The sequence below is a fragment of the Ornithodoros turicata genome, chromosome 1, assembly GCF_037126465.1.
Source record: "Ornithodoros turicata isolate Travis chromosome 1, ASM3712646v1, whole genome shotgun sequence".
NCBI lineage: Eukaryota > Metazoa > Arthropoda > Arachnida > Ixodida > Argasidae > Ornithodoros > Ornithodoros turicata.
Genome location: NC_088201.1, coordinates 201,995,657 through 202,008,670, shown reverse-complemented (window position 1 = coordinate 202,008,670; position 13,014 = coordinate 201,995,657). Strand labels below are relative to the sequence as shown.

Sequence of the window (13,014 nt, the reverse complement as noted above, 5' to 3'; positions counted from 1 at the left end):
TATACAATTTGCTCGGACACGTCGTTTTGAACTCGGAACGTTAAATAGCGTGTACCGTGCGCTGAGCTTTCGGCGTGCTTTCAGGAACCCTAAGGTCGGCAAAGTTAATCCAGAGACCGACAACTGTCGCGTCACTCATGGACAATGATGTCTTGCGACGTGGAGCCACCAATTATCATATAACAATCATCAACAACTGTCGTCTATATATGGTTGAGCTGATGCAGTGCTGAGGCTCGCACTTACCTAAATTTTGCATCACGTTTCCAGATGAAGAAAAAGCGTGAGGATGCCAAAGAGCATACTGAAAAGCAGGAAGAGGAGATAAAGAAACGGATCGAAAAGGTTTGTCCCTTTTTCATTTCATTTTATTTCATTTTAATACTTTAGGCATCCCAGGCAGTGTATTACATAAGGGGGGTACATACCAAAAACAAATGAAGCTCGTTCACAACAAACATCTGTATATGAAAACAAGAAACAAAAGGGCAAGAAGCGAAAAACTCCCATAGTTATGTGCAATCCGATGCTGTAACAATATGAATTTCGTATTCTCTCCTAAAACACACCACATCAGCTTGACATCTTATCGTTTCGGGAAGGGCATTCCAGTCCGAGATAGCTGATACTAATGGGGAAAACCGGAAGCGATTAGTTAGGGCCATGGGCACGCTGAGTTGCGTGGAGAGTCTTGTGTGATAGAATGGTATATTTGTGCTCACAAGGGAGTGGGACCCTGAATTGTGATTTTCCAGTTTAAGTAGTTTATAGAAGAAAACAAAGCCGGTCAACCTTCCTTCGTAAATGTGCTAATTCAAGTCTGCTTTTGAGGTCGCTCACACTTGCCGCCCTAGAGTAATCACGAACTACAAATCTTATGGCTCTGTTTTGAATAATTTCAATTTTGTCGATGAGGTACTTTTGATGAGAGTTCCAGATGACGGAGGCTTATTCTAAACAAGGGCGGACAAGTGATGTAGGTGCTAAACGTTTAATCTCTGGTGATGCTAAGTAAAGATGTCGTCTAACAAAACCTAACTTGCACTTGGACTTGGCTGTAATAGAATTAATGTGAAAGTTCCACGAGAGATCACTCGTAAATGTAGCTCCCAAGTATTTAAAGGAAGCAGTTTTCTCGATAAGGTCGCCATCTATGGTATAACTATTTGTCACTGGGTTTTCCTTTATTTTAAATGAGATGTGTTCGGTTTTTGATCTATCGATTTCCATTTTCCAATCCGCATACCATCTGCATATACTGTAGAAGTGGTTTTTTCCGCGTGGAAAATATTTTCGCGTTTTCGAGCAGAGCTGCTTTGAGTATTGATTCGCGAGAACTTAAATTCGCGACACAGGTTTCCGGGAGTGCTTTGCTCTTGCATATCGTGCCGCCGTCAATACTCGGGCATATTTCGGCACGTACTAAGACATCCGTTGTTCACGTGGATTGCGGCATTCTAGGTCTGTTCCTTTCTTCTCCTCACAGAGATAGGAGGAAAGGTCCTGTCAAATGGCTTTTAGGGACCCTGTAGGAGGCCATAGTACTGGCCGTGTGCAAGTTAGCCAGTTTATTTTAGCAGTTCTTATTAATTATCACTCGGGGCACTGACCAGTTCGGTTGAGACGTGGTCCTATCATTCAAGCTGGTCTTGAGAATGCGGGGAAAGGCACGTTCTGGCTTCGTGGTATAGTGGTGTATTGCATGTATAGTGCAAAGCGTTTATAGGAGTAACAACAGCATGATGAATTTTCATTTCTTTTCATCTTGCCTGATGGGATAAAACAATCTTCTGCGCTTGCTTAAACTGCCTATGCTACATGGAGTAGAAAGGGTCAGGTAGTCGCGGTATAGCGTCGAACGCCGAACGATTTTCGCCCTCATATGGCCAGAGTTATTCGCGGGAATTTAAATTCGCGATTTTGGAGGTGTGCGCGAAAAACGCGAAAAATAATTCCGCGCGAAAAAGAAAACACTTATACAGTATTATTCAGATCTCCTTGCAACAATAAACTGTCCTCGGCGCGACTTGTATTTCTATATAGAACACAATCGTAGAACTGAACTTTGAACGTCGACAGAAAGAAGTTTTGTTATCGAAAATAATGCTATGAGCACGAGCAGTTATGAATGCTTCTACCCAGTTAATAATTTGAATGTTAACTTTAAAAGTTTTCAGCTTATATAGTACACCTTGATGAGATACCTTGTCAAAGGCCTTGCGAAAGTCAATGAAGACAGCATCGGTTTGCAAGTATCATGCAAGCTATTACGGAGGTCTAGAGAATATTGAAATAGCTGAGAAATACATGAATAGTTGTTGCATGAATTGTTGTTGCATACATGAATCCGTGCTGGTAACTACACAGGATATTATTGTGCTTCAAGTAATTCATAACATTAGAACAGATTATGCATACGACAGAGGTCAGTGAGATGGGCCTGTAGTTTTCAACTTTGTTTCGAGATCCGCTTTTATGGATGGACAAACATTGGTAGCCAGTCACCTGGTAGGTAAGGCTAAACAGATCAGCAAGTGTATCAGCTATAAATGGTAGGGTTAACTTCAACAATTTGACGTTGATACCTGGAGAAACATGATTTGGAATGCGTTCTATACATTCCGATACGCCACGAGCATCAATCACTCTGTCGCTCATCGCGGAGGTTGGGGAAGTACAATGAGGAAAAAGGCCAGTGTCTCTTTCGCTACACTCTGGAAAAGTATTTATTAAAATGATCCGGTACCTGAGTGCTCGAGAGTGGTTTGTTCCTATCGTCTAGTATTGTAACAGGGTTGTCTTTGTAGTTTTGTTTCATGATACGCCAGGCTGTACCTTGAGAGCGTTTTAGGATATATGCAATATCATGAGCAAAAAAATTTTTCTTCGCCTCTTTCACTTCCTTCTTATAGTCTCTGTTGCACTGACGGTACTTCTCCCAGGCTTCATTCGTGTCTTCATTTCGCTCCATACGGTAGAGTCGTTTCCTTTTATTCGCAAACGATTTCAAGAAGCGGTTAAACCACGGCTCTTTACATCTTTTAGGGATACTTCGTCTAAGAAAGAAAACCTCTCTCTAGTCTAAGTCTAGAACGAGTTTCTTAAGTCTCTGCCACTTGGATTCAACCGAAGCATTGTAAGATGTTCCATGAAGCAAATCGAGATAAGAGCACATAAAATCAGATATACCGCCCACATCTGCCCCCGCATACTCATATATTACCTTAGGTGTGGCTTGTGGCTTTCTAGCGGCTGCTACTAGTTCTGCACGTAAGATACTGTGGTCACCACTAAATTCAATTTGTGAAATGTTAGGCACTCGAATACGACAAGATACCATTATTAAATCTAAAGTAGAATTAAGCCTGGTAGGCCTCGTAACAACTTGAGTTCGCTGCAGGTACTGCACAATGTTTAGAAATTCGACTGCGAGTCTCCAAGTAGGTGTACCGGCTTGAACAGAAGAAGTGTCCCACTCTATTGAAGGAAGGTTGAAGTCGCCCGCGATAACAAAGCAGGAATGGGGAAATTTCTGCATGACTGCCGTAACGGAAAATTCAAAATTCTTTATGAAGTTACTATCGGCGGATGGCGGTCTATAGCACACTCCTACTATGAGGTTGCAATGATCACACGGGATACGTACCCACAAGAGCTCGAGGTCACCTTCATCACAGATTAGTTAAGAATCAACTGTGTTGCGGACCGCAAAAAGGACGCCCCCTCCGCGAGAGTGCATTCGGTCCTTTGGATACACTGCATAATCATTACTTATCAATAGCTCAGAAGAAGCTATGTCATGTGTTAACCATGTTTCTGTACCTAAAAGTATATCGGCACTGCAATCGCGCGCGATAGACATAACATCATCCTGTTTACAAAACAAACTTCTAAAATTAGCAAGCATTAGTTTAGTGTTTGAATGGGACTGAGATGGTAAAGTAGATACGTGGGAGGTTTTATTTCGGAGTCGTTTCTCTAACCGTATAACCTTGTTTTGGTCATCACTCCATCTATACATCACACTGTTCACATAAAGTTTGTGATACACGAATGATGCTCTATTGTTCGGATTCACCTTAAAGGTTTTAGCGAAACTCCATAACCTACTTCTGACGTCTCTCACTTTCCGAGAGAAATCCTGAGAAATGGCTAATGGGCTACCCCTTTTTGCATTTTTTAGGATCGACTGTTTTCCTTGTTCGTTGTTAAACATCAATAATGGGCCCGTTAGTGCCCTGACGATAGGGTCCTAATCTGTGGGCTCTCTCAACTGATGTCATAGTCAAACCGAGCTGGACATTACACAGGTCTGACACTATGCATTGTGACGTCTCCCAGCGCTCCCTCGGGTCTGAGTCAGTAATCCTATAGAAGATAATGTTACGCCGTCGTCCGCGACTTTAGAGATCGTCCAGCTGGCGTTGCATTTCATGTAGGACATCAGCATTTTGAGTGCATTGGGTACAGGTTCCAGGAAGGGCGGATTGTCTCTCTAGGTGATTGACCCTGCGTGTTAGGTCATCTAAATCCTCGTTATACTTCTGCTGGAGCTTTTCAAAACTGTCGAACCTTTCCAGCACGGTTGCGGAATGGGGTCTCCCATTCCGTTCCAATTCAATTCCGAGGAATGGAGATTTGCGATAATTCCATTCCTTAGTTCCTCGGAATGAAAAAGTATGGTCAGTTCAACCTTCTTGAATGCCTTATAAACCCAATTCCAATCCATTAATTCCCTCAATAAAAGAAAAGGACCGGTAACCATACTGGCAAGTCCAGCAGTGCTAGAGGAGATTGACATTACCAACCATGGAAAAAGCACAAAGACACGGTTATTTCACTCTCGACCGTGCGCAGGTACGGTACAAAGGGCGCGAGGGCAGAAACCAGCACGTTGAAACCAAAACTGCCACCGAAGCACCCAGACCACTCCATTCCCATTCCTAGGACAGTTTCCGTCATTCCATTCCGGGCTCTGCTGAATCTGGAATGATTCCGGATTCATTCAAATTCCGGAGTGGCAACTCCGCAACCCTGCTTTCCAGTATTCGATCTTGGCCTTCTTTCAGAGCTAGTAATGTAGCTTGTATAGGGTCATGGGAAGAGGAAATTGTTCTGGTGCCTGGGTTGCTCTCGATGTCTCCCGCAAGAAGGAGTAGCAAAATAAGAAAAGCTACTCTTCGAAACTTTCGCCTTGATAAAGAGCATGAGCATTTTCTACAACGCGATGACACATACAGGATAATGATAGGTTCCCAATCAACGTTTCATGAAGCCAGAGCCGGCCAACATTGGAAATTTGTGGTAAAACATGTACAAAAGCTTATCACCAACCAAGGATAAACAAACAAGGAGTCAGGTACATGCCGTTCCGTGCGCCTGCCCTGAGTCCCGAACAATCGAGTGTGACTGATGCTTTTCTAGTTTGTGGTTGCGGTAGCGGCGCGAAGATGGAACATTCCTGAATTTGTGACGATATTGATTGCCTCTGCACAGGTAGTTCGTCCAGCGTAACCGAGCAATGTTGTTGAATTTTGCACGTGAGGCTAGTAGGTAAGCTAATAGCAGATTATAATATAGCAGATAATAATAGCAGCAGATAACCGGCGACCTGGACAAACAAACAAACATGGACAAAAAAACAAAAATTGTCCTTCTGTTATTGAGGCCTTGTCTTGCAGACACTGTGCGTGTGTGTGTGTGTGCATTTCTCCAGCCAGCTATAGGAATGTTTTCTGAGCCAAAACTTCAGACGAATAGCCATAACTTGGAAGTTCGGTCGGAATGTAGATGTTACGATGTTACCCACATCGAAAACTTCAAACCTAAATGCATCAAGTCATTAATACCCCTGTGAGACGCTATTCTAAATGAGCTTAACATAAACGGTCTTCCTGGTTTGAAATGGCACTGTCAGACGAACCGTAAAGGAGCCTGTTGTTGCCGGCTCCTTGCGCCATCTAGTTCGTACTATTTCATTCTGTACCACCCGTAGTAAAGTTATCCTTTTACGAAAACCCTACCAACGTGGTTATAATTAGGATGGAGACTCATTTTGTGATATTTAGATGTTCTAATCTTCACTTGAGCATTGTTAGAAGCGGTGTGGTCAGATGGTGTTGACGAGAGTACTCCGTTTTGTCTAGCGGAGTAGCGATTGCGCTACATTTTAAATTGGTAACGGGAAAAGTATTTCCGCTACGAATACGAGTAGCGGCCAAGTATCTCTCCGCCGCCGCTTTCTTTTCTTAATACGGAAGAGGTGGAACACACAGCGAGAAAGTGAGGTAACGACGAAGCAGAATTGCTTTTTGTCATTCCTTTTAGTTACTTGTTAATGAGGCAGGCTGATGTGGTGATCCTCCTCAGTTTCACTAACTTTTATAAGCTAATCGCAATTCAATAGTTAGGAATATAATTGGTGTTATTCTGCGCATTTTCGAGCTATTTAGCTCACGTTTGTGATACAAACACAGATATGTATAACATTCTGCGTAATGTTGACTACGAAGCTACAGTGTCCATCGTACTAACAGTTGCGAAACTGTAGTGTGACCGTGTTAATAGCATACACATTTACAACTGTGTTTTGCAGCTTTATTGTTTGGAGCAGATCAACAAAGCGTCGTGTCTTTTGTAACAGGAATACGAAAATATATCAGAAACACAATGAGATATCGCTAGAGTCATTCATTGCGCTCTAAAGGTACCGCCCACTTTGCTTGAAGGTGTTGTGCCTCAGGTGAAGCATTTCTGACGAGACAGAATTACCAGAATATGTTGCTGAACTCCGGTCTAGTTCCATTCTTACATTACGTACGCTAAACTGTGGGCATTTGAGCTGCACAAAATGACAAAAAAAGAACACCATCCAGGAGTCAGTGTACGCTAACATGCCTATTAATACTCTTTGCACATTTGCTTGGCCCTTGTGAAAACTCCTATGGTCATATTATAGCATTTCTGTAGAGAAAAGTCTAAAGAGGCTATAGACAACAAATAGACGGCATATAGACCCTGTTTGGACACACCACTTTCCTTCCTTTTTCCTCCGTTTAGCTATTTGGTACGGACATTCTATAGCATTTGTGCTATTGGAAAGCAAAAGATAATCTTTCGTTAGACATGCTATAGACTTTATAAAGGTCACCTTCTGGGGCTTCCACCCACTACAGTTGAAATGCTCCTTCTCTTTGAATTCTTACGGTGGTCTGCATGCACTTGTTTTCGCACGTTCTCCCCCCCCCCCCCACACACACAAAAAAAAAAAGCGCGTCCTGTCGTAGATAACACACTGACCAAGTCAGATATGTGAAACGCCAGAAAATTTATTGTTCCTCATACATAATTTTTCCTTCCTACACTTCGGGAGCCTTCTGGACAGTGCTTCGTTCTCGTCTTCTAGCTCAGCTACTCGTTTCACGTTCTTGTCACATGTAGTGGCAGTGGGCTCTTGTGTTGCTGTGACCTGCGTTCAAAACATGTTACGAGAAGAACCTGTTTAAGAATATCTGGATACTCAATATCCCAGGTTGTCCCTCTCTGACAGCGATACTATCCCGCACATTTATCGCATAGCCATGCACCATGTCACAATCACTTTCCAGTGTAAACAAATGCAAGTACAAAAAGGGGCAAAGCTAGAGCTGTCAGAGCTCCGGCATTGCCGCTCTATTAAGCCTATCTATCGTTAAATGTAAGCATGGCGAACGGTGAGCCCTTCACTCTTCCGTACGGCAGTTCGAAGGAGTTCTTTTCCGGTTACGATTGATTAATGAACGAATGCATTCAACAAACTCTCCGATTCCAGTGACGTATTGCATTCTTAAATTTGGTACTGGGATGGATCCCCACGAACGCTCGATTGTTGGAGCATTGCGTCGGCAAATCCCGTTTTCACGCAAGCCACGCGTGTAGCCATTTTGATCATCCAAACTGCGGATGGCAAACAATGAGAGAATAAATTAATCACGATCATGGAGTACTTACGCAGTTTCCACATAGGTCGGCAACCATTTCGAGCGCCTTGAGAATTCCTAACCTATTTTTTTTCAAGGCTGCAGCATCCCCTGTACCAATAGAAGAGATTATGAATCGCATGCATGCAGCAGAGAACACCTTCCTAAAAATCCTACTCGTAAAATGTACGGGCACAGACGGCACCAAGAGCTTCAGATAAGCAAGTAACTTACCAGCTGCAACGATAAAACCTTTGGACGGTTCAGCGACCAGATCCCATTTCACGGGGAGCTTCGTTCCACCACACGCGCATCGTGCAAACCAATGTCCACAAACACAAGCAACCACAACATCAAACCAAGGTCCACATCAAATATTCGGTCCACCGGGTAGACATACAAAGCGTTCATATGGGGCCACTTCACTAAAACGTGCATTTTCTGCAAGGCAAATCTGTGAAGGGACACGGCAAGACAGACCTCTTCACGCTGGCACACCTACGACAAATGGCGAAATAGGTCACTTTGTCCCTTTGTCAATGGTGCCTTTCCCCTGAATGGGAGGCTAACCAGTCCCGTCGACTCATTGGATGACCCCGTTGACCCACATTGGGGATAACCACGACTGATACACGTGGCCCTCGCCTGAGGTGCCAAGCAGTGTTGTATGAATACCTGCAGTTTTCCAGTGGGTTGTACCTACAGAACTTTTCTGAAATCTAGATTTTTTAATCTCTTGGCCAATTCTGCGTGTCAACCGCTTTCGCATGTAATTGTGTATGTAATGACCTCAGTGTTCGTTTGACCATTTATTTCCTTTTTTTTTTTTGCGCAGTGACACAAATGCATTAAATTGTTTTGTAATGGATTGTAATAGTTTTCATCATTGCGAGAACACAACACATTTTTCGTGATGTGATCTGCACACTGCACTCATCCCTTTATACATGTGGGAGTCACACATCCATGTACATATAAACACCAATTAAAAATTATGATCAAGCTTCTGAAAATGTGCTGTATATGCAGAAACAGAAGAGACTGAAATAGCATGACAGCACGATGCTGTCTATTGCTTTCACTAAGTTTTCGGATTGTCTTTTGTATTTCTATTTCCTATTGTCTATTAAATGTGGAGAAAAAGAATTTTCAAAGAACGTCTATAGACTTCCTTTGGCAGAGTGGTTTGGACAGGTGGGAAAAAAGGTGTCCAAAGCACGTCTTTAGACGTTATTTGTACAATTGTCTATAAAAAGGCAAGGTAAAAAGAAAAGCCAAAGGGGCCAAAAAATGTCCAAACAGTGTCAATAGACAGGCCAAATTTATTTTCACAAGGGGGTGGTGGTACACAGGCGATTAACCTTAAAGCAATTGATTGTTGACAGGGTTGGACATGTTAACGGTAAAGCTACATGTTATTTCTCTCTCTCTCTCTAAATGTTTCATTACGTAGGTGACCTCGCACGGGTAGACTCTTACTGGGGAACTCATAGTCCCGGAAAAAAGCGTATTAAACGTACATTTTCGTATCGTCACACATATTGTTTCTCCCTATCAAAACTGCCTGGTCCCTTGACGAATCCAGCCAACCAACGCTCTGCGCTCAAAGCTCTTTTGACCTTTCTGGACACAATCGGACTTAGATCCTTATTCTGAAGGGGCTCATTATTTCATCCCCACATCATCACCAGCAATGGGAAGTATCGCCTCTTGCGATGAACTCACCATTCACCATCATAAAATAAAGTTGTTGTTGCTGTTGGTATAGTCAAACGCTTTGAAAGGGAAGCCGTCGTGCGTCTGGAAGAACGGAATCGGGGGTAAACAACAACATTAACTCGTAATTCCTGTGGGACCTAAGCTTTGCTGCACTATGCCAACAGCACTGCGTTGGCCCTGGCGATAACAAATATTATGCTATTAGATTGATGTTTTCACCTCGTGGTAGTCACGTATTCATGACTAGTGTGGTCGCTTATCATAGCAGTTGCGCCACTTGATTACACGGATCAATCCGTTGACAGGAAGCAGACGGAATAGTTTGACGATGCGATCCGCGGATATCTCGTATAAAATACTATCACTCCAGGAAAATCGTGTTGTTCCTCAGACATTCTGACGAGGAAAGTATTAGATGCGCAGATGCGCTATGTGCGTTAAATTATGTCTTAGGTGCTCATCATCGCGAGGTCAAGATCAATGTGAAATAAGATATTTTGGCTGCATGTAGCGGTATTCTTTGTACGGCATGCCAGCTATGTGAGGGAACTTAAATAGTGCGCCGTCTTTAGAACACTGGACGACGAGATGCCTAGCGTAAGATGTTGCATAGAGAAGGGTACGGTAGCGGATAAGTAGCGGCATAGTAGTTACGCTACGATTATTTGGTAGCGGTAGTGGTATCTCGTTACTTTTTCAAATTTGTAGCGACGCTGGTATTGCGTTACTTTTCTGTAACGAGTAGCGGGTAGGAGTAATTCGTTACTTAGTTTTGGCAGCTCGTACAACACTGGTTTTGAATCATAAAGGCCGTTGGGAAGCTGCGTTGGTCGCAAAGGACAATTTTTGCATGGAACTTTTAGGCTTACCTCTGAGACAGCTGTCAAATGTAATTTTTTATGAAAGAAAACTAGGCTTACAAGTTGGACGGACGGTCATGTGTGCGTTTATTGAGTTACTGGGGCGCACATTTTTCGCGTCCTGCGTAATGAAGTTCAGAATTTACAATTTTGGCAAAGTTTCATTTCAAATTTCAAAATCCTCGACGTGCAAGCATCCACGGTGTACCTCTCTATTAGCGAGAGTGATGGCGCTTCTCCCTGACTGATTAAGCCGAGCTGTGCTTGACAGACCAGGTGCAAACATTATACTGACATAGATATGGGCTCCGTGTACCACATAAAAACTGAACGCACGCCTACCGTAGCATGTTCCTGTGCCAGTTCAACAATAACCCTATGGGACACAAATCTGCTGCACAAGAGTTCCATATATACAAAAATAACAATGAAATGTAGAAGAGCCAAGCTTTGGATTTCGCATCCAATCAAACAGCTATCAAGGCAGACTCGACAGTCTTTTAAAACGGCGATAAAAATCCACTATGTAGAACATTGATGGAATAAATGGCCTACGTAAGGTGTTCAACAAGGAGATACGGCTGTCCTAAAAAGGGTATCTTTTCAATTTGGCCAGTCAAGCAAAAGCAGGCCTTCGGCGATTTCGGCAGTTTCTCAATTCGCCTGGGAAGATCAGTATCGCAACTCAATTTCGCATTGGCAACGGATACTCGGATAACGTCTATATATAATGGTTAATACTTTCAAGCAGGATTTCTTTAGTGCTGTGTCTTCTCCCGATAATCCTAGTCATTCTCTGACGAACATTCATTGGGCAATGGAACCAACATCTTCCCAGCACCCTGGAGTTCCTGTTTCTGTTTCTCCCCCGTGTACGTCGAGGAGGTTGAGTTGGCCATCACCTACCTCAGGTTCATTACCTCATCTGGTGCAGAAAGTACCCATTCATTCATACTGAAGGCCTGCAAGGCATCAACAACAACAACAACAACTTTATTTTAGATAATGAATAGGGAGTTTCACCGCCAGGGGCGATGCTCTACCCCATGTCTGGTGGTCATGTGGGGAATGAAATAATGAGCCCCTTCACAATTAGGGCCGAAGTCCTATGGTATCCAAAAAGGACAAAAGAGCTTTAGGGCAAAGGCCAGGTGGGCTGGATTTGTCCAGCGATTAAGGAATTTTGAGAGAGAGAGAGAAAAGGGGTAAGAGTCCATCTGATTAAGGAATCGGAGTGCGCGGTTCGGGACGGTTGGTAGCGTTGGCAATGAATAAGAATGTGCCTCAGATCTCTCAGAGCGCCGCAGCGGCAGCATCTGGGAAAGTCAACTTTTCTTAAGCGGTAACACCACTGAGCTCTAAAAGCCGCATGGAGTCGCATTCGATGAATTAATGCTGATGAGTTAATGAACGATGAATTGATAGACTTCTCATAACAAATCGTCTTCAACGTGCTTACTACCGCGGTGACCTTAGCTCTTGGAGTGCCTTGACTTCTGGTGTACCCCTGGGCTCAGTGATATTGGTATTAACGAGATGTCATCCTTTTAGGCACTGTTACCCTTGCTCACCGTTGCTGCTCCTGTCTATGTTAGGAAGCACATACACGTTTCAGCACTTCTTGTGGCTTATGTACCTCAACAAGTAATGGTCACAGCAACCTGGTCTGCACCACGTGCATTTTCGTAAACTACACTGTAAGTAATATGATAACTAAGAAGTAATGGCGAAGAGAATGGCTTCATCTTAGTTATTGCACTAAGTTTTTAGGGTCTTGCAGTATAGCAGCTGCCTCTCGGGATATCATCCGCGAAAAACTGTACGGAGCAGAGAGGCGCAGAGAAAAAAGTAAAAGTAAAATGAAGATGGAAGAGTTATGTACAAGGGTCATTGTACTCGTATTCGATTTTTAATTACTGACCTTTCTCGTAGTTTTCTTTTTTTTACGTAGAAAATGTAAGTAAAAGCAACAATATAGTGTGCAAATTGACAATTTCACACCTCCGGGATGTTGGGATAATCGTTCGTGAATGACTATGTACGAAAAACTTGAAACACCTTTCAAATTTTCTGTGCCCGATTTGGAGAGGAGCAAGTGAGCAATTAAAAAGGAATAAATGGTATCATATCAGCAGAGTTGCTTTTGCACAGCTTTGTACTAAACAGCTTCGTTCGTACTTAAGTTTGTGGGGTTCTGTGGCAGGGATTTGCGGGCAAATAGATTATGAACCGGAAGCTTATTTTCGGAAGAGAAGAGCAAGAATGAGAAATCTAAAGCTTTAAGGTAGAATTGGGCGGCGATGCCCCACGACAGAGGAAACAAGCAGGAGACCTTCCTCTTTCGCCCAGCCAGAACCAATGGTTGACGTTTCGGGCATAGTCGGAACCGCTGGAGCACTTACCGCGGATCGGATTCTCGAACCCGTAGAGAGCTCGATCATGGCGGCCTTAAATCTCATCGATGCCCTCCCCAAGAA

The 13,014-nt window shown here is 43.3% G+C and overlaps 1 protein-coding gene across 1 annotated transcript in view; it reads left to right on the top strand.

Moving 5' to 3' along the window:
* The window catches only part of LOC135378948 (uncharacterized), a 67,333-nt gene that overhangs the window by 49,495 nt on the left and 4,824 nt on the right, over window positions 1–13,014 (top strand). Inside the window, exon 4 of the mRNA XM_064612135.1 lies at window positions 271–345. Within this exon, the coding sequence (XP_064468205.1) occupies window positions 271–345 (75 nt within the window). The remainder of the gene's footprint in view (window positions 1–270; window positions 346–13,014) is intronic.